The sequence below is a fragment of the Colletotrichum graminicola genome (assembly GCF_000149035.1).
Source record: "Colletotrichum graminicola M1.001 genomic scaffold supercont1.29, whole genome shotgun sequence".
NCBI lineage: Eukaryota > Fungi > Ascomycota > Sordariomycetes > Glomerellales > Glomerellaceae > Colletotrichum > Colletotrichum graminicola.
In genome coordinates this window covers 409,550-429,961 of record NW_007361033.1, presented here as the reverse complement: position 1 = coordinate 429,961, position 20,412 = coordinate 409,550, and the positions used below count along the sequence as shown (strand labels likewise).

The following is a 20,412-nucleotide window of genomic DNA, read 5'->3' as shown; positions in this document are numbered from 1 at the left end:
TTTCGATTTACTGCTCAAACAAAACTAACAGACAAAAGCCGGAGCCATAGTAAAACGGGAAACCTGAAATCATCGTGTGATGCAGAGAGCAACCTGGAAAAGCCCAAGTCCCGGACTCGCCTACACTCCAATAACCTGAATGAATTGCGAAAAAAGCCGTGTAAACATTGGCCGGCCATTAGCCTCCCCCTCCTTTCTTTTCCGTTACGACCGTGTGTTCTCGTCATAAACCGCTCCATGAAGCCATCGCCTGCCAAAAACAGCATGCCGTCGTTGGGGTTATAGCTTGACCCGTCGCATCGGCGGAGCCGTGTTGCGTGCGCCATCGCCCAACCAAGATCTTGTCGTTACGAATCCAGAGATCCGAGTAGCTTTGGAACACTTCATCTACCCGAGGAAGTTTTCAAGACGTCTTCTTGGGGGCAGCAGCACCGGCGATATACCGATTGACATCGGTGTAGGCGTAGAACTGGCGCGCGCCTCCCTTGATGGTCTCCCAAGCCTGGCGAGCAGCGGGAGGGGTTCCCTGGTTGCCGACAGCGGAGTCGATGCGAGACTCGAGAAGAGCAAGCGAGTTCTGGACGTGAGTGCTCTGCGCGTAGCGGGCACGGAGAAAAGCGGTGTAAATGGCAATCAGGATCCAGGAGCGACGCTGGAAGGTAATGGCGGAGAGAAAGAGGCGAACCCAGAGCGCGATCTCGAGCGAAGACACGACAGCCATGGAAGCATCGTAGTACTCCTTGACGAAAGCGCCAATCTTATCGGCGATAGGGTTTTGCGCGTACTGGGGCTTGGCGCTAGGGGAAGCACCGGCAGCAGGGGTGACGGGCTTGGGAGGAGTGAGTGTGGGAATCACGTTGGCGCGCGTGTAGGTCGCGACGTGGAAGACCGAGTAGATGGCGTAAGGGAGCATCGCCAACGGGTACTGGGGCGACAGAAGCCAGACGAGGGCCATTCCTGGATTGACGAGGTTAGATGCGGCCTTGTCCCTAAATACGGGCCCCGAGCGACCTACCGAGGTACTGGACGTTCTCATCGGCAATCAGAGCAAGAGGGCTCGTAGGAGCTCTGGCTCCGGCCTTGCTGCGAGCCCTCAGCGTCTTGTAGACGACGATGCCGTAGGTCAGAGCAGCAGAGAAAAAGGTGAGGCGGTAACTAAAGCGGGCAACCCGGCTGTAGTAGTTGAAGGAGATATAGGAAAAGCCATAACGGATGACGGCAAAGATCAGGGACAAATGTCTGGAGCGTAAAGAGATTAGCGGATGTCCAGTTAAGGGGTTGGCTTCCCGGTTGTCGTATGGGAGGCCGTCGTCGGGCTTCTCCACTTGTGTACAGCTCGACTCGCTGGGTTGAAGGGAGAGTGCGGGTGGTGGAAGGGAATGGAAGTCAGCAGCAGGCTGTCTGTACATACCCGGCAAACCAAGCAACTGTAGATAAAAGGGTGCGGTTAGCGACTATTGCAGAGAAGGAAGACATGCAGGCGGGATTGGGGACTCGACGCACATTGCAGGGTCTGGGCGAGCAGCATGAGCCTCTGGGTCAGAGGGACATTGGCGGGCGGAGGAGGAGCCATGACGAAATGTGGTGAGGCTCTCGAGGGCGCAATAGTAGATGCAGCAGGTCGGAGTTTGCAACGGGCAAGAGAATTGGTGAGAAGAATCTGGGATGCAGAGCTGAAGATTTTGTGTCGTGTGAGGATTTCTCGGAGATGGCGGGTTGAGTTTGGGGGAAAGCTGGCCAGAATGCGCAAGAAGTCGAGGTGATGCGGTCGAGTGGCTGGACCCGTGTCGAATACCTAGGCGGAGGGGCGGAGGAGGGAAGGAAAATGGAGCAAGCGGTGGTCAGTGCGTCACTGCGTCACTGTTTCCTTCTTTCTCTGAGCACGCGCGCGCTTGGCTTTTTGGTTGGTTTATTTCCTGGTTTTTCCTCTGTTCTGTCTTACCCGCACACATCATACATAGGTACCTATATATACGGATACTTTGGTACCTATTGTTAGCTAGGTATTTGCTTCTGCACGCGCCGTCGCATTCTATGCTCTGTCTCGACAAATTGAGGTGGTGCCAGCCACCAGAGGATAGATTTCCCGTCTCCAGGGTCCAGGTAGGCAAGGCAAGCAGCGGCAGATCTGCATTTTCTGTCACAGACGAGGAACTGAGGTGGGATTTTCTCCAGTCTCCAGAATTTCATCACTGACAGGAGCAGGGCTCATCCAGACGTCACATCCTGAAGATCAATGCGATTCACATGTCATTTTTTGTGGAAGAGGCTCAACATTTACCAATGTGTGATGCGATGGATGGATGCGCATACTCCTCCCTCCCTACTAGTACGCACTGCAATCAATCGTGATATGTTTTGATCGCCCTCCCCCTAACCTCGAACCACATCTCATCTCCTTTTAGGATAAAATATCTGTGCCCAACCCGGCTTTCAGGTCATTCACCAGGATGAGACGACGGGATGTGATCCGTTCTCGAGCACAGCCATCAGCTAATTGCCGCCAGCAGATGACACTAGTGAGGGGAAAAAGCACATGCGTGGGGGAGGCAGGAGGGAGTAGGGAGGCAGCCTCCGTGCCATAGTCTCTGTGCAATAATCTCAGCGCAATATCCCCCTCCAGGAGGCCAGTTCCCAGAGACGGTATTTCGTAAAACCACCACTTATGTACGTATAGTATGTACGAATACTCGGTCGATGGCAAACGAGTGAGTTCATATCTAGCAGTTCCGATGCAGTTCTAGCTGCCTGTAGACACACATTACACAAATCCACACATTGTACTGATAGAGATTCACTCGTTCACCACTACCGTCGCTAGCGCCGGAGTTGTCCATCGATGTCAAGCCACGGTCTGTTTCTTCTCGTCATCAATCGCCCTTAGTCTGTGCTCCCGCCGGCAGGCTGCAGGCCACTAGGTAGCTCCGTCAAATCATCAAGCTCTAACCAATGGAAATTCCTCGCTATCAGTCGAACTTACACACTGTGCATCTACCGCCCAATTTACTGCCTTCACTACAGTTTCTGTAAATCAATTCCAACTGTATCATCACCCCCCTGCTCAATTGGGGAAGCTGTGGCGTCACAAGCTCCCGAGCTTTTGGAAATGTTGAGGATTGAAGCTCAGCTCCGTCTCCGTGGCTTCACCACCACAGTCATTTTTGTCTCGACCGGTCCGTGTTTACTTGCGCATCGCCAACCACGGAAAAAGCCACGATGCCTCCAAAAGCAGCCCCTCCTCAGAGGGAGTTTGTCCATCCCGAAGCTGGCCATGCGCGAAAGAAGTGAGCTTTGCCGTCCCTCGACCTGTCGTGTCGACCCCTCTGCTCAGAACCCCTCCACTAACAGCCGTACGCGCCAGACCCCCCAGTGCTTTCGCCATCGAACCCATCACCGTTTTTTACTGCTTCCTCGCCGCCAATATCGTCTCTGCCCTCTTCGCCCCGATCCAAGACTGCGATGAAACATTCAACTATTACGAGCCGACTCACTACCTATCACATGGCTACGGCCTCCAGACCTGGGAATACTCCCCCACCTATGCCATCCGGAGCTGGCTCTACGTTGTTCTACATGCCATTGCTGGAAATATCCGTCGGCTGATGCCGCAGTCCACCAAGGCAAGTCCTCTGCGCCATTCAAGCACTCTGTAGCTTTGGGCCATTACTGACCATCGCCAGGTCGGCGAGTTCTACTTCATCCGCTATGTGCTTGCCTTTGGCTGCGCCCTGTGCCAGACCCTTCTTTTCCGTGCCATCAGCATTACCCTCAATGCCCGCATCGGCCTTTTCTTCGTCATGGCCACCATCTTTAGCCCCGGAAACTTCCATGCCAGCACCGCATACCTTCCCTCTAGCTTCGCAATGTACATGGCCATGCTCGGTGCTTCGTCTTTCATGAACTGGCGTGGGGGCCTCAAGACCGCCCAAGGCATCTTTTGGTTTGCTTTGGGAGGCGTTGTGGGATGGCCCTTTGCAGTGGCGCTGTCCGCCCCCTTCCTCATCGAAGAGGCTCTTTTTGCTGTCTTGAGTGACAGGGATCGCTTCATCGAAGCCATCCTTCGTGTCTCCAGGGGCGTGACTGCTGGTCTGATCATCCTCGTGAGTACCTTCCTAAATGCTCTTTTCCAAGCTCCTCATCTGACGTGAGCCAGTTCTTCGATGGCTGCATAAACACGTTTTTTTACAAGAAGGTTGAGGTCGCGGCCTGGAACATCGTCAAGTACAACATCTTTTCCGAGACTGGTGGCCCGGAACTCTACGGCACTGAACCCTGGTCCTTCTACTTCCGCAACCTGGCCCTGAACTTCAACATCTGGTTTGTGCTGGCCCTCTTGTGCCTACCACTGTTCCTTCTGCAAAAGATCGTCTCTCCCTCTGGTCAGGGTTTCCAGACCGGTCTTCGCGCAGTGGTCTTCATCTCGCCCTTCTATCTCTGGCTTGGCATCTTTACTCTGCAGCCGCATAAGGAGGAGCGCTTCATGTACCCCGCCTACCCCTTCCTGGCACTGAACGCGGCCATGTCTCTGCACATCCTTCTCACGGCGTTTGGCAACTCTGATCCCAAGACTCTCGTCGGCAAGATCCCTGCCAAACTCAAGCTGTCTCTGGTTACTCTCGTCCTCCTTCTGTCCTTCGATATCAGCCTATCTCGGGTCTATGGAATCTGGTCTGCTTACTCTGCTCCGCTGACCCTTTATAAACCGCTTGGGGCTGGTGTTAGCGGTCAGCAGGGAGTCGGCGTCCGCGGCGATAATGTGTGCTTCGGAAAGGAGTGGTACCGCTTTCCGTCGTCCTACTTCCTCCCTCGGGACATGCACGCCAAGTTTGTCCGTTCAGAGTTCCGCGGTCTGTTGCCTGGAGAATTCTCCGAAGCCCGCACCGGCTTTGGTTTCTGGAGCGGCACTTGGCTTCCCACCAACGGACTGAATGACAGGAACGAGGAGGATATGGGCAAGTACGTCGATCAGCGATCCTGTGGGTTCTTGGTCGATACCCAGTACCCGCAACGAACCGAACCTCTCCCTCCCAACGAGCCAGACTATGTCGCAGACGAAGAGCATTGGGAAATTGTCAAGTGTGTTCCCTTCTTGGATGCGCAAAAGACTCACCCCCTGGCCCGAGCTTTGTGGGTGCCTGACTTGCCCTTCATTCCCGAGAAGTATCAAAGGAAATGGGGACGTCATTGTCTCTTGAAACGCAAGAAGTAGAACCGGTAGAGTAACCCGAATTAGGCTGTTCAGGTCATATGGTGTGGCCATATGCTTGAGACTCAATCTGCTCATCAAGGCCACATTTGCCTTGGAGGAATATCTATCACCAACATTATGGAGTTGATAGGCGTGAAGCATTGAGCTTTCTCGCCACTTTCCAGGTGGTTAATGGTATCTGAGGAGCGATGGGATTGTTCTAATGCATTGTTGGACGACACGCCGGTGCACCTACTATACCGCCAGCACTCCAACGACGAAAAGAAAAAACGATTATAGCACCTAAAAGCAGCGGCCTGGGGCGATATCTTCAGGTCAGCTCTTCACTGATCATGTGGGTTATGTGTACTATGACACTGAGCCGGGCGGATCATTTCGCATTAGCTTCAGAAGCAGGCGGGCATACATATATAATCCAAGACATCAACAGTTCAAGAGTAACCATCATGCAATCAGACGTTATGAGCTACTATTTACTGAGCATTAAAGTATGAAGCCTACGTACCGCGGGGTTTTGGTCGGTCCAAGGAGAGTATCATGCGGTTTTGCTGTGCTTCATAGCAAGACAAGACCGTTATCAACTGGCATCATGGGCAATAGCGGGGTCGTATCGGAGGCGCTCCCGGCAAGTGGGTCTGATACGGGATCCTGTCCGGTGCTTTGGTTGACTTCCCGAATGGGGAAGTAGTAGCAGACTGAGCCACGTGCATTTCCCCTCACGAATCTCACAAATGTCCCAGGTACCTTATCTACGCCCAGTGCGCCGTTCATTCATGTCAACCTGCAGCGACCAATTGGCGGTCATGCCGCACAGCCGTCTCGAGATAAAGAGAAGCATAGGGTTTGACAAGCGCCCGCGAATCATCTCTGCCGCCTTGGACCTCCAAGAAAAGAGCGTGACTGGCCATATACCAGGATCACCATGCGTCTATACTTCCGTCCATCGGACGTACCTTGCCCAAGTGGTTGGAGATCCAGGAGGGTATAGCTCCGAAGCGGCGAGAGGCGATATGGTTGGCGACTAGATATTTAGAGCAGCCATCGGCCATGTCCCCTCGTTACCCCATGCATGAGCTCACCTTGAGACTGCTACCAAAGTTACTGCCACTTAGCTGTGCACCCAACGTGTGATTATTTTTCATCTCCCTACGGACACACAAGAACCACCCCGCGGAAAATGAAGGCCCTGGTGGGACTTTTCGCCGGCAAGCGCCCGTGGGGTACCGCGGCGGTCCTCGGATCGGAGAAGCGTACCTATGGGAAGCCGACGAAACCAAGGCTTGGTCTCGGAGCCGCCAACTCGCCACAAGCGACGATATCAGGAGCTAGCGACATTCCTCCTTTGACTCACAGCAGCCAGATTCGGGCACGGAAACCCGTTCAAGGGCACCCCCTTTCGGGTCTGTCGACGGGTACGCTGCTCAGGTCGCTCCTTATCACCACAATTTCCTCCCACCGCCTCCTCCTCATCCCCGCTCTCAAGACATTGTCCTTTCTCGCCAAGCCGGGACGAACCCTGCTCTTCGACGTCGACCGCAACCCGGTGCTGCACGCGGTCCTGCGCAAGACGTTCTACGACCAGTTCTGCACGGGGGAGACGGCGGCGGAGACGCGGGCGTGCGTGCAGCGACTCAAGGCGCTCGGGTTCCGCGGCGTGATCCTGACGTACGCGAAGGAGACAGTGTTTGATCACCTGACGCAGTCGGCGGTCGAGCACGGCAAGGTCTCCGGAGCCTCGGTCGGCGGGTTCGACGCTAACATCGAGGACTGGAAGAAGGGCACGCTGGAGACTGCTGCGCAAATCGAGGAGGGTGATTACCTTGCCATCAAGTACGGGCACTCTTCATCCCGTTCCGTGAAAAGAAAAGCCCGCCGTTCGGAAGCTGACATGTCGAGCAGGTTGACTGGGGCCGGCCGTGCAGTGACCACCGCGTTTGCGGCTAACGAACTGCCGCCACAGCAGATGCAAGACGCCCTGGATGAGATCGCCGCGAGTTGCAAGCAACGAGGCATTAAGATCATCGTCGACGCCGAGTCGACGCACTTTCAGAGGAGCATCGACCGCGTGACACTAGACCTCATGCGTCGTTTCAACCGAGATGGGACCGCTGCTATATATAACACCTACCAAGCCTATCTGAAGCATACATCTGACAACATCACCAACCACTTGTCTGAGGCCGACAAGGACGGGTTTACCCTGGGACTCAAGCTCGTCAGGGGAGCCTACATACTCTCAGACAACCGGGCCTTGATACACGACACCAAGGAGGATACCGACAACGCGTACAACAGCATCGCACAAGGTGCACTGAAGAGACATATCGGCGAGTTCGGCGGCGAAGGACCCGCTTCCAAGCCCTTTCCGTCGTTGGACCTGCTCCTGGCGAGCCACAACAAGGAAAGCCTCTTCGCCGCGCTGCGGCTGCATCAGGAACGCGTGCGGAGCGACCTGCCGACGGTGCCGGTCTCTTTCGGGCAGCTCCACGGCATGTCGGACCAGGTCAGCTTCTCCCTCCTGCAGGCCGAGGGCGAGGGCCTCGAGGGCCCAAGCGTGTTCAAGTGCTCGACGTGGGGCACGATGGGCGAGTGCCTGGCGTACCTGCTGCGGCGGGCCGTGGAGAACCGGGACGCGGTGCTGCGGACGACGGACGAGCACCGCGCCGTGAAGAGCGAGTGCTGGAGGCGCATGAGATCCGTGTTCTCGGTTTAGTTTGACGGGGGAACTGGGCGGTGGTGCGTGATGACAGCAATGGAAAGGGGGGTGATGGTCCAGCTTCAATTAGAAGATCGTTATCAGTATAGAGCCCATGACCAAATGGCAGGCGTGTTTTGACATTTTTATTCTCGTCTTCTACTGCACATGATTACGGGCCGCTTTTGCGTCAGTATTTGGGTTGAGTTTTGTGGCTTTTTCACAGATAGTTAACTCATTCGTAGACTCGTCGAATACTCTTTCAGGTAGTGCAGTACGATCATGTTGCATCACACACCAACGACTACCGCTTACTGTACGTTTCACTGGGAGTATATAGCAAGAACGATGTCAAGATTTAAGACTGTTGAAGGGCGAGCTATTCTGTCCATTCCAGGCTGGTTGCACAATCAACCAAATTCCAGGCGTATCCTCGTCGCCAACATGGGCGTTGTTAGCCAGAAATAGACCGAGTCCCCCAAGGATAATCCAGCCCTCGCGAAACCAGCTTAAGTTTCTCGTTCCCGTACCACCAAGGCATCCTTCCAGGTGGTTCACATTCTCATAGAAAAGCAATTGGCCCCAAGGGCAATCAGTATCCCTCCCTTACAGCCAGCCACTGAGCCTGCTGGGCGTTGTCGGGGGTTCCAAGAAGCTCTACCAAGTCCTTCTGACCAGGGAGACGCTCCAACTCGAACTGATAGTACGCCCCTCCCTTCTGTTTCGTGAGAATGCGGACTTGAGTGACTTTGTAGAGCCCGTCGTAGCGTATACCATGAGAAGGGCGGAAGGCGCCGCCCTTGCCGGAGGCGGATCGAAGAACGCGGACAGGGTTGCCCTTCTTCAGAGAGAGGTGAAGGAGCTTGGTGCCGTCCTTGTTCTGGGGCGTCTGGCCGGTATGGACGTCCGCGCCCGAGCCGGAGTAGTGGAGGGTATTTCCCTGGTCGGCGTCGCAGCCCTTGTAGGCGCCGGAGATGACGATGGAGTAGGCTCCCTCGCCCGCATGACCGGAGATTCCACCCTGCCAGGATCCGTGGGCCCCGTTGAATACGGCGGCCGCCTGCATGGGCCACCACGCGCCGGGCTCGATTCCGTTGTGTCCGAAGGCATGGGAACTCTTCTTCAGGCCCGCCATCTGTGGGTTGTAGTGGTAAACCTTGGTCTTGCCTAGTATGTACGCAATGCCGCACATCGGTTTAGTGAGTCCGAAGATGTGGTGGTCCAGCGGGGGGAGACGAAAGTCCACAATCTTGAGACCCGAGTCCTTGGTCGGCTTCTTGGTCGGCTTGGTCTTTGTGATCATCTCCGCATCCTCGGTTGCGTCGGCGGGCATCTGACTGTCGTTCTCGTCATCGTCGACAAAGAGAGACGCCTCTTTATCGCCCCAATTGGTGGTGAGGGCCTTGGCTCGAGTCTTCTGCTCCCCGCTGAAGTAGGCCTGGGTCCGCTTCTCAGTCGGCTCCCAAACGAATCGGAGCATGGTCTCCAGAGTCTTTCTGTTGCTGAGGGGGAGATACTCTGGGCCCCAGGGTCGGGTCTCGAGCCAGTTGAAGAACTGGTCGAGGCGGTCAAGAAGCTCGGAGGGCGGAACAGAGCCTGGGCCGCTTCGTTTGGAGAGCAGGCCAATGGTTCCAATGACCTTGTGACGAATGTGCTCGAGATACGCGATGTCATCGGAGACCACGGGGATCTTGATGGTCTTGGCATTGTGCTTGACGGCGTCACCCGTGGTCTTCTGGACTCCAGATTTGGCTGAATCGGTGATCGAGGTGCTAGACTCCGCCACGACACCACCGTGAGCCAGGACATTGCCCTGGTTCTTGGGCTCTTCGATAGCTCCGGCAGGGTGATCCTGGTGCACTCTCTTGGCGGGAAGCTCAATCTCGTCTTCGGCACCTCTCTTGGTAGCCTTCTCCATCGAGCAACCGGTTTTCTCAGCCATTTTGAATGCTTTCTCGTGTTTGTCTAGCGTGTCTTGACTATTTCTCTTGGTCAGAAAAAAAAACAAAACACTCATAGGCATCGCCGTTCCGCTCTGGTGAGGAGCGTTTCCCGAGGCTTGTTCAATACTTACCTGAGTGTAGGGCGTAGCCTGTGTGTTTGTGGGTGAAAGACCACGATGGATTCGGCAGCAAGTTAGCAAAATAGACTATAAAATGGTTAGTTCAAAGCCTCAATTACTCATAAATGACATGAATTACCTCTGAACTCGTACGGAGTCCTGAATCGTAGTTCAAGTGTAGTTCTTCGGTATTGGAAGTTGTCGTGATACACTTCAGCTGAAGCGAAGAATGATGAAACAACAGTTGTAAATAAATGATGGAAGAAAATGAATACTTTCTGTGGGACAAAATATTATTGTTTATCCTGCTCAAACCATATCAAAAAGGGCAAGCAGCCTCTGCGGTTGTCCAAAGAGCCGTGTAAACAGAGGCACGGCTGAGTTGGATGTAAGTTACAAACTAGGCGAGAGCCCCTGCAAACTATGTGTACACAACCTCAGACGAGAGAGACAGACACGATCCTCAAATGTGAATGTTGAGTTAGTGCAGACAGAACGAGGTCACTTCTACGTCTGGCTGCCGGCTATCATTGATGGAGGTGAACGAAATCAGCCCTGGGCGTAATTGTATTGTTTAGCTAACAGTGACTAATGCGGGAACATGAAGGGAAAGTCGTCGGTGTATTAATGAGTCAGGTTTTGGAAATCACGGTGTGTATGCTTTGTAGGCTATTTGAAAGATAACGGGAATGAGAATGAGTGCCAAATAAGACATTGGCTGGTGATTATCTAAACAGGTTAAGAAAAGTTATTATACACGTCGTTTGGGGCTTATAAGATCAACAAAGATCAAGTAAGAGCTTTCAAGAAGTTTCTTTTGACTCAAGTGCCCAATAGCTCATTGACTCTGTTTCTACTTAAGTTAACTCAGAATGAAAGTCTTGCGGTTGAATAAGGAATCTCAAGCTAGTAGGTACATCTTGTCAAATTTCATGTTTAGTTAATATATCCAATTGAGCTGGTATGTGCTTCTAATCAAGAGACAGGACTTACTGTTACGCTTAGGGCCACTACACATCGTGCTGACTTTGATAGGGAGCCACACATGGTACCACATCAATGAAAAGGTGAGCATTGTGTACTGTATTAGAAGAAGATTCTCCGGGATATTGTGAACGTCTGGTTTGGGACCACCGAAGACGAAAATATAATCCATGTCTGAAGAACTGCTGATATGGTGAGTGTCTACGGAGTAAAGGGGACTGGGCTTATTACAAAAGGGAGCTAGTAAACGTTGTCTACATCCGAGCTACTAGCCTCTTCACAATCATAGAAATTGTAACAATTGCCTACCGGATTAAAGATGGCTCATTAATTATTCTTCAATTTCCCAGCATCATAAATGCCATTGGTAATCTTCTTGCGTTCCTTTCAGAATGATTTCTTAGACAGTTTCTTTCTAGCCCCTCACCTGTGCTTTCGTAAACTTCCGCAACAGTCGAAGTAGTGGGTAGTTGGTGATATTCAGTTCGCCAAATATTGACCGCAAGAATAAAGTCCAATGACTATGTCTTAGTTACGAGTATAAAGTGTCTGGGATTCTATTCTACCTATGGATAAGTGAGTCGCGAGCCCCACAAGCTGGGTAGGAATTAAAACCGATTGAAGCGCATGGATTAGCACTCCTATCCACCCGTTGCACACTGCTGATGTATACCCCGCACCGAACCAACATCAAGGTCATGGATGCTACAATAGGTGTGGTACCTATATATGCTTCTCCGGGATTCCTTGCTAAGCGGTCCTATCATAACGTATCTCTTATCTGTAGATGATCAGCTGGCTTCGGTGCAGGAATGCGGGATAGGAAAAGGACACCCACCCCGCACCGCTGCCGAAGTTTCCCAAGTCTCGAGAGGCTAGGTAGCTGTCTCGGGCACCTTGTACACCTTTCTACTGTGGTTGTTTCCTAAAGGCGTTGCTTGATCCCAGGCCAAGCTTTCAATGGAGCTCTCCAACACTCAACGACGAGTAAAGAAACGATCCTCGTACGCGTGCGTGATGGCATCCTTTTTCAAGTTCTCGAAACTTACTTACAATCGAAACAAGCTGCTCGCGATGTCGGAGACAGAAGATCAAGTGCTCGGGGCTTCACCCGTGCAATAACTGCACTCAGCGGCGGCTGGCATGCATATTTGACGAGCGGGATAACAAGATTATGGTGACACAAGGGTAGGTAGTTCGACCCTGACTATACATGCGTTTCATGAGATTAACGACTCACTCAACCCGTCTAGGTACCTATCTGAACTCCAGCAAAAGGTTGCACGGTTGGAGCGAGCCCAAGCAAAAGCCTTTGCTGAACAGAGCTTGAAACATATGGATGCTGATGGTGCTGACAATGTCTTTAATGGCGAAGGTTCGAGTCCTCATTGTCTAATCTTTTTAAACACTGGCTGATTCATAGCCTGAAGAATACGAGAACTCTTCTCGCTCTGACGAGACTCGAATGGCCAGCTATCATGGACAAGTAGAGACATCTCGCGCCTCGCTGCTCAAAGATACAGACGGGCCAGACCTAACAAACCCCCTCACAACAATGCCATCTCGCTTTTGCACGTCTGCTTCGAACGGCCAACCATGTGAGTGCAACTTCTCTGAGCCAACATCTGCAACACAGTCGGAATCTAACTTTCCCCAGATTTCCTTGGCTCTTCTTCGAATTGGTCATTCTCTCGGCAAGTTCTGAGTGTGACACATGAACATGTTTGCCAATCTCCACTTCCGACCAACAGTCTTCTGTTCGACGGCTGTGCATATGACCTCGGATGGAATGGCTCTCGAACCGCACAAACCTTGGACAGTCGTCCGATACCGAGCTATGACTACGCCATTTTCCTCATCAACGCGGTCAAATTCCATTGTGGCCAAATGTTCCATCTCTTCGAAGAGGATGAGTTCATGGACAACATGCAAACCTTTTACTCGAAATCGTCTACCGACAGAGCAGAAGAGGATACTCTTTGGTTTATACACTTCCTTGTAGTCTTGTCCTTCGGGAAGAGTCTCATCCAACGAAAGAACCAAGGGAAAAGACCCTCAGGGGCCGAGTTCTTCGTCAGGGCGCTTCAACTCATTCCCGATGTGACTGCTCTTTGTAAACAGCCCATTATGTCGACAGAAATTCTCTGCTGCATCGCTTGGTACTATCAAGCTTTGGATTTCCGACACGCGGCTCACAATTTTGTATGTCTTTAAACTCGCACTTCGGCTTGGCTTTAACTAACGATTTTGGATAGATAGGACAGGCAAAAAGCATAGCAATGAACTATGGCATGCATACGGATATGCCAATAATGGACTTGGGACCGGGCCTTGTCCAAAGATGTCGTAAAATCTGGTGGACCGTTTACGTCTTGGACCGGCAAATGACTTCTCTGATGGGTCTTCCCCAGTCCACACTAGATGAAGGAGTATACTGCCAACTGCCTTCGTACCCAGGCTCAGCTCACCGTACCGCTGCGTTGAGTATGCAAATCAAATTCGCTCGAATCATTGCCGAGATCAGCAGTAGTGAGTTTGAGCCCCGCTGTCATGAAACGACATGTTTCTAATCATCTCTCTTCCTCTCCCAGCTGTCTACGGCGCAAATGGTCGGCTGAACAAGAAATTCGTTCTCAGTACAAAGACAGTCCTACAGAGCATCGTTGCGGTGGCCGATGAGTTGCGCAACTCATTTCCACTGCATGCCGACGAGCGTTTCGACGGTATTTCAAGGCTTTCTGCTCATCTGCATCTTTTATATTACCAGGTGAGCAGGCTTCCTCCACATATGCTGTTCCAGGCTGTTGCTTACGTCTAGAAAGTGCATCATCCTTGCAACAAGGCCTTTACTACTCTGCTGTTTGATCAAAAGATTTGATTCGCCGCTCGAGGCGGATTCGCTGATGGCATCGCCAAAAGTCCGAAATCCGCTACAAATGTGCGCGGAATCTGCGATCCAGATCCTCAATATTCTTGACAAACTGAGAAGTCAGGGCTTACTCGGTAAAACTTGTCCCAAATGGCTTTTTATGAGAAACCAGGCACTAATGACCATCAAAAAGAAACGTTTCTCCCTCTAGATCTTGATTCTCTGTTTGTATCAACGGTTGCTCTTCTCGTCGCACGCGGAGTTGATTCGCGGTTGATAGAAAGCCAGTCACCATGGCTCGAAAAGTCAAACAACATTCTTGAGGAAATGATTGCCAGCGGCAATCTCATTGCCGAGTTCCGGAAGAATGAGATGCAACAACTGGGGGAGATGCTAGTCGAGTTCGAAGCCACTCGGCCTCGCGCATTGAGCGGCTTCGTCACTGCGCCTGCGGGATCATCTTGGCAACACACAAACACAGGCCCCCCAAGATCGGTGCAGGTGGATAAAGATTCTTTGCCGGGCTATAGGGTACTCCCCAAAGACAACAGCGGCCAGGCGGAGGACCTGACTACGCAACAGATTATCGATGTTGTCAATTCGTTAGAGTGGGAAGACAATGAGTGGATGTCTCTCACCATGATTGAAGAGGAGACCTGAAATTGTCCAAATCTGGGAGGTTATGTTTCGAGTTTCAGTTCAATGTAGAAGGCCAAAACCATTATAATGATCAATGCTCGGAACAGTCGGTCACTGTTTTCTTTTCCAATAGTCACCTAGTCCCAATAACATGCGGCTTTGATCTGGTCATTCCGACTTTTCAATGTTTAGAGTTTACTTAAGTTGACATACCTGACATCAATTTTCTGTCTCGGGACAGTTGTTGTGATGGTTACGTTACATACAAAAAGCGCAGCCGTGGTAGGGTAATCAACAAGGGTACGACTCGGCTTTGCTCCGATCTCACGTTACCACCCCGGCAACAGATTCTTGGAATCCTTGAACTGACATCCGCAGAGGAACTAGCGTCCCACTCACGTACATAGGTAATCGTTTATCCCCCCCTCAAAAGAGAGGGCGGGGAGAGGATGTGTCGATCGTTAAATAATAGCCGAAAGAACGGATGGTACCCTGCATGGCGGGTGTCGGTCTCTTATCAATGGTTACCGAGCTTCTAGTATAGGTGATGGCTCCAGTACGAATGAAACCACAGGGAAATTAGTGGCCTATGACGCTGGTCAGAAAGATTGCCTGAGACTAAAGATGATCACTATTCAATGTTAAAGAAAGCGCTCTCGTCCGAGGTTCCCATAAAATTGATTTCGTTCGTTGTTGTTCAATCAAAGGCTCCTCTCACCACAACCTGCCGTACCCATGATGTTTCAGGCAACGGCCCTTATGCCTGCGCTCATGCTGGCCTTCATCAACTCACTGGTGAATGGTCAGAGTAAAAACGAATCAGTTGGCGGAATTGGCTTTATCGACTATGAAGCTGGCCAAATCAGTGGCCAAATCGTCCGTGATTCTCAGACACTGGCTTCCCTCAGACCCAGTTCTGGCTTCGATTTCCTTCCTTCCGACTTCCTCTCAAACCTGACAATCAATGGTGCCCATCACTTGGGCGATGTCACATTCCGCTTCAGGGCCACCGGCACCAGCGAATGGACTGACATCGACTCCGCCGCAAACAGGAGTGCTGTTGTGGCTTTGGACGATCTTGCCCCCGGTGTCATTGCCGGTGCAGACTTGGCCCCGACATTACCGAATGGTGTGCCGTTGACGGTCACTCGCGAGTGGCTCGCCGAGGGCGAAGGTCTTGCCGTCCGCATAAACCTGACGAACAACGCCAATACGACCATTGAACTCGGATCCCTAGGCCTTCCTGTCGTCATCAACAACATCTTCACATCCCGCTCAGCCGAAGATACACAGGCAAAGTGCTCATTAGCAGATCCGTATATAGGACTTGATGCTGGATATGTCCGCGTGTCACCCGTCAATGGACTTGGCAACGCGCTCGTAGTAGCGCCTCTTGGTAAAAGCCCATTCGAAGCTTGGAGATTCCTCGACGAGCCGCAGGGAGACTACGGATACCAGACTCAGACGTATGAAGGAAACTACGAATGGATGGTTCACTCGCAGGCGTGGGCCGAGAACGAATGGAAGAGTGCCGAGCCTTGGAATGCACCCACAGCAAAGGAAATCCAGGTGGGCGAGACTTACTCCGTCGGACTCAAGTTCAGCATCGCGGATAGCGTGCAGACCATCGAGGACGCCGTGGTCAGATCTGAGCTCCCACTTGCTGTGGGAATCCCAGGATATATCGTGCCCGCTGATCTCACCGTGCGGCTATATCTGACGCATTCTTCCCCGGTCAAGTCCATTGACGACCATGGCTCTTTTGCCGTCGAACAAGATACCGGCGCAAAGGGGACGCCATACCTTTTGACTCCAACCGCAGGTACCTGGGGACGAGCCAAGATCACCATCATATACGAGGATGGCAAGACTCAGGCTATCCATTACTTCATCACCAAGCCAGCGCCAGAGACAGTTTCTGATCTGGGACACTTCCTCACTACAACCGCCCACTACACCGATGAGACAGACCCCTTTGGAAGAGCGCCGTCTATCATGGGCTATGACCGAGAGGTCAACGCCATTGTCACGCAAGATGCGCGCGTCTGGATTGCGGGGCTCAGCGATGAGGGAGGCACTGGGGCATACGTTGCTGCGGCCACGAAGACTTTTGTTCAACCCGTAGAAAGAGAGGTGGAAATTCTGGACGAATTTGTTCACGAGACCGTTCTCGGAACCATCCAGCCCCCCGAGTCTTTCGCCGTGCGAGCAAGCGTCTTTTACTACGAGCCTGGCGCAGTCAACTACACTTACAACCCCGAGTTCGACTGGACAACTTGGGCCTCTTGGAGCAAGGAAAGGGCCTACACCACCGTGCGTGCCTACAACTACGTCCATCCCGTAGTAGCGTATTGGTCCCTCTATCGTGTGGCGAGAGATTACCCCCAAGTCAAGACTCGGTCTGAGTGGAGTTGGTACCTGAACCAGGCGTACAGCACGGTCCAGTACTGCCTGGCTGATGGTGCCCCTGAGTGCGACTACGGTTTGACCGGCTTGATGGGTGAAACCGTGTTCGCCGAGCTTCTCGAGGATCTCAAGAGAGAGAATATGACACAAGAGGCGGCTGCTTTTGAAGACTCGATGCGTATTCGCGCCGAGTTCTGGGAGACTCTTGCTGTTCCCTTTGGAAGTGAGATGGCCTGGGATAGCACGGGGCAAGAAGGGGTCTACTACTGGACCAAGTAAGCATTTCCCAGCACTCGGAATTATACCCGTAGCCCCTCGTTTGCTGACATGGACCTAGCTACTTCGGCCTCAACAGCACAGCAGCCAAGGCCATCAACAGCATCGCAGGATACATGCCGACTGTTGCGCACTGGGGGTGGAATGGAAACGCCCGGCGATACTGGGACTTCAACTACGGCGCCAAGTACGAGGCCACCGAGCGGCAGATCCACCATTACGGCTCCGGTCTCAATTCTCTCCCCATGCTGCACTACTTTGAGCGGAACCCTGCCGATTTCAACGCCATCCGCGTCGCGTTCGCCGGTAACACGGCGCCTCTGACCAACATCGACGCCGAAGGCTGTCCCTCGGCAGCGTTCCACTCCTTTCCGGAGAAGCTGGAATGGGACCCGTACACGGGTGACTACGGTCTCGGATTCTTGGGCCTCGGCCTCGGCCAGGCGATGTATATCGTCAACCACGAGAGTTACGGTGAAGTGGTCTTTGGCGGCAACGTTGTCGCGTCCAACGACACTGCAGTCGTTGCTGAGCCACGAGATGCTGTTCGCCGCCGGGTGTTTGTTGCTGACTGGGGGCTCAAAGTCTCCCTTAGCGCCGGGGCTATTCATACGGTCACATATGACCGCGAAGGGCAGACGCTGAGGCTCGCAGTGAGTCCTTCTGCTGCGGCAGGGGCGCTGCAGGCTACCTCGAGCATAGTCTGGCTTACACAGACAACTTCGGGGGAAGCAAAGTTCGTGGTACAAGGGGCAGCTGCGTCTAGGGGTGGATATCTGGTAGATCTGTCCGCTGTACAAGCAGACGTTGTGATTTCAAGGTCTCCGTAGCTCTATGTACTAAGAGAAAGCCAACCTTTTCTCAGGTAGCTCTAGTAAGTTCTACTAGGACAAAATCCCTGCCCCTCTTGGTGTTACAAAGACTTTCCTGGGCTTCGAAAATTTTCGAATACTCCTCAGCCTTGCCCTGATGTTGTGCCCAAAGTGTTGTTAAGATCTGAGCCATATTCAACTAACACATGCAACTGGTCCGCTCATAAGAATACTAATCCAGTGTTAGCACTAGGCGCGAACCAGCTTAGGATCATCCTTCGGGCCAGGACCCCCTACAACGATGACCTGGCCGTCTAACCAAGATCTTCAAGACAGTGGTCCAGCCAAGGACGTTGTCGACGGCTTTATGGAGCCAAAAGATGCCGAGACGTGTAGCATGACACAGAAAGACGCGGAACCCAAGGAGAAACAAACTAAGGGGTAGATAGCCGAAGACAGTAAATTGTGTTTGCTACAGCCACCGGAAGGATACGGGAGAGGGGGGGAGGGGGGAAGCGTGCTGGGTATTCTTATGTAGGCAACAAAGCAGAAGTGAAATAGTGTGGCAAGCGGGTGCCAAAAAAACCCGCACTCAGGAAAGTTAACTTAAGGTGACCTGTGCCTCGGGGATCTCCAGTATGTTAGGGAGCTACATGACGAAAGAATACCTATACACCCTATATTTTAGCGCATGGGGACTCAAATTGACCTCTGTAATTTGTGAGTGCGGCTTATTTTGTCACCCGCCTGTGTGGTAACTAACCGTGTAAGCAGCATTGTTTTACAATCAGTTTACCGAAGTATATAGCCCATGTTGTTTCCTTTCGGGACGCGTTGCTTCTCTGATGACAGCACGGTGATTGGTCCATGACGTTCTATCCGTCCTTGTGATTGGACGTTCAACTCAGCTGTCTGTCTCGGAAAGGCAATATTAGCACGCCATGATTTCACGATACGGAGATGAAGGGCTCGAGTTGAAACAACAACTTGCTGTTCGATTAGAAGCACGGAACCGTCATTACGAGGTGATGACCTCAGCCTATTCGATTTTGAGAGATGCGTCTGGTTCCGGCATTCTTAAACTCAGCCCCGGCCTACTACAAAGCGCGCGTCACCCCCTTTTGAGCATCAGGAGCGTCAGGCCCCCTAGCTTCTTCCGTATAACTCAACTCTAATTGAGGAGCACCAGCCAAGGGGGTTCGAGATGGCTACCATGTTCCGCTCATCTTTGGTGTTCCCAGCTCTCAGCAAGGGGTTCCTGCGTCCCCCCACCAAGCCGGCGACTTGCAGGCCATGCATCCGCCAGCAGTTCTACTCCACGCCGCCTCTGCTGGGCCGCCTGACGGACGTCATCAGAGAAGACCACCGCGATCTTGGGGCGTACTGTAAGCACATCCTCGAGGCCACCGATATGAACGAGCAAGCGCGCTTCCAGAACCTCTTCATCTGGTAGCTCGCCCGGCACGCCATCAGCGAGGAGCTCGTCGTCTACCCGGTCCTGGAGAAGCATGTCGCCAACGGCAAGATCCTCGCCGACAGGGACCGCGCGGAGCACCAAGCCGTACGTGCAGCTGCATGCTCATGTTCTATTTTTATTCTTGTAATTTCAGAGGCTAACAACCCGTCCACAGGTCAAGGAGAAGCTCTACTGGTTCCAGGAACGCAGGCCCGAGGACTTGGACTTCGAGCCCGCGCTCAGTTCCCTGATGGAAGACCTGAGGCGGCACATCAGGACGGAGGAGGAGGAGGACCTGGTGCGGCCGAGGACCTGGCGTGGAGCTTCGAGCGCACAAAGATGTTCACGCCGACGCGGAGCCACCCGTCCGCGCCGAACAAGCCGCCGTTCGAGACGGTCGTCGGGCTGATGGAGGCGCCGCTGGACAAACTTCGCGACTTGTTCGCCACGTTTCCGACGGAGGAGGAGAAGGCAAAGGCAAAGGCAAAGGCTGACTCCTGAGTCCAAGCCATGTTGCGCGCATGAAATGTAGCAAGAACCCCTCAACCCCCTTCCCGCTTCGCTATATGAGATGTTATAGACAATGATGAAATGAGCTTGGATGATCATAAGCAGGGGGTTGAGAGGTCGGTCTTGTTCCACTTCTCCAGGTTTACTCCGCAAATCCAAGAGACCATGATCTTTTACCCCGCATTCTTATTTTCTTTGGTCCTCGTCTCACCCATCTCTGCGAATGTCTCTGATATGACGACGAGCCTCTTCGACTTCGTTTCACCTGGGCGTTCCCTTGCAATTAGCTTTGCTGACGTCCTCTCTAGTCTGGCAAAGCCGCGTCCAACTGATCCATTAATGATTCGATGAGGTCCTAGGGCATCGGGAGCCAACCGTACTAATCGAAGGATCGTAGATTATGACCGGGGCACGTTGTGTTGCAGAGCTGCAGAAGCAGTACGAACTCACCACTCATCTTTGACCCGAATTGACCGAGCGGATGTCCCCCCTTG

The 20,412-nt window shown here is 52.7% G+C and overlaps 7 protein-coding genes across 7 annotated transcripts; 5 read left to right on the top strand and 2 right to left on the bottom strand.

The window, feature by feature from the left end:
• Positions 1 to 403: 403 nt before the first annotated feature.
• Positions 404 to 1,573, bottom strand: GLRG_07261 (endoplasmic reticulum protein; the record flags this gene model as incomplete). The annotated part of the gene is made up of 4 exons (XM_008097946.1): positions 404 to 957; positions 1,016 to 1,239; positions 1,412 to 1,427; positions 1,504 to 1,573. The coding sequence occupies 4 exons, from the start codon at positions 1,571 to 1,573 to the stop codon at positions 404 to 406; spliced, it is 864 nt and encodes a 287-aa protein (XP_008096137.1).
• A 1,643-nt stretch (positions 1,574 to 3,216) lies between these two features.
• Positions 3,217 to 5,209, top strand: GLRG_07260 (Alg9-like mannosyltransferase; the record flags this gene model as incomplete). The annotated part of the gene is made up of 4 exons (XM_008097945.1): positions 3,217 to 3,284; positions 3,362 to 3,566; positions 3,681 to 4,100; positions 4,154 to 5,209. 4 exons carry the CDS (start codon positions 3,217 to 3,219, stop codon positions 5,207 to 5,209), a joined length of 1,749 nt encoding a protein of 582 aa, XP_008096136.1.
• A 1,177-nt stretch (positions 5,210 to 6,386) lies between these two features.
• GLRG_07259 (proline dehydrogenase) lies at positions 6,387 to 7,922 on the top strand (the record flags this gene model as incomplete). The annotated part of the gene is made up of 2 exons (XM_008097944.1): positions 6,387 to 7,039; positions 7,109 to 7,922. The coding sequence occupies 2 exons, from the start codon at positions 6,387 to 6,389 to the stop codon at positions 7,920 to 7,922; spliced, it is 1,467 nt and encodes a 488-aa protein (XP_008096135.1).
• Positions 7,923 to 8,496: 574 nt separating this feature from the next.
• GLRG_07258 (YDG/SRA domain-containing protein) lies at positions 8,497 to 9,846 on the bottom strand (the record flags this gene model as incomplete). Its single annotated transcript, XM_008097943.1, has 1 exon — positions 8,497 to 9,846. The coding sequence occupies one exon, from the start codon at positions 9,844 to 9,846 to the stop codon at positions 8,497 to 8,499; it is 1,350 nt and encodes a 449-aa protein (XP_008096134.1).
• Positions 9,847 to 12,505: 2,659 nt separating this feature from the next.
• Positions 12,506 to 14,479, top strand: GLRG_07257 (fungal specific transcription factor domain-containing protein; the record flags this gene model as incomplete). Its single annotated transcript, XM_008097942.1, has 5 exons — positions 12,506 to 12,548; positions 12,608 to 13,152; positions 13,206 to 13,479; positions 13,542 to 13,673; positions 14,100 to 14,479. The coding sequence occupies 5 exons, from the start codon at positions 12,506 to 12,508 to the stop codon at positions 14,477 to 14,479; spliced, it is 1,374 nt and encodes a 457-aa protein (XP_008096133.1).
• Positions 14,480 to 15,196: 717 nt separating this feature from the next.
• On the top strand, positions 15,197 to 17,970 carry GLRG_07256 (uncharacterized protein; the record flags this gene model as incomplete). The annotated part of the gene is made up of 2 exons (XM_008097941.1): positions 15,197 to 17,139; positions 17,202 to 17,970. The coding sequence occupies 2 exons, from the start codon at positions 15,197 to 15,199 to the stop codon at positions 17,968 to 17,970; spliced, it is 2,712 nt and encodes a 903-aa protein (XP_008096132.1).
• A 1,186-nt stretch (positions 17,971 to 19,156) lies between these two features.
• GLRG_07255 (HHE domain-containing protein) lies at positions 19,157 to 19,909 on the top strand (the record flags this gene model as incomplete). Its single annotated transcript, XM_008097940.1, has 4 exons — positions 19,157 to 19,401; positions 19,426 to 19,513; positions 19,584 to 19,706; positions 19,748 to 19,909. 4 exons carry the CDS (start codon positions 19,157 to 19,159, stop codon positions 19,907 to 19,909), a joined length of 618 nt encoding a protein of 205 aa, XP_008096131.1.
• Positions 19,910 to 20,412: the final 503 nt, after the last annotated feature.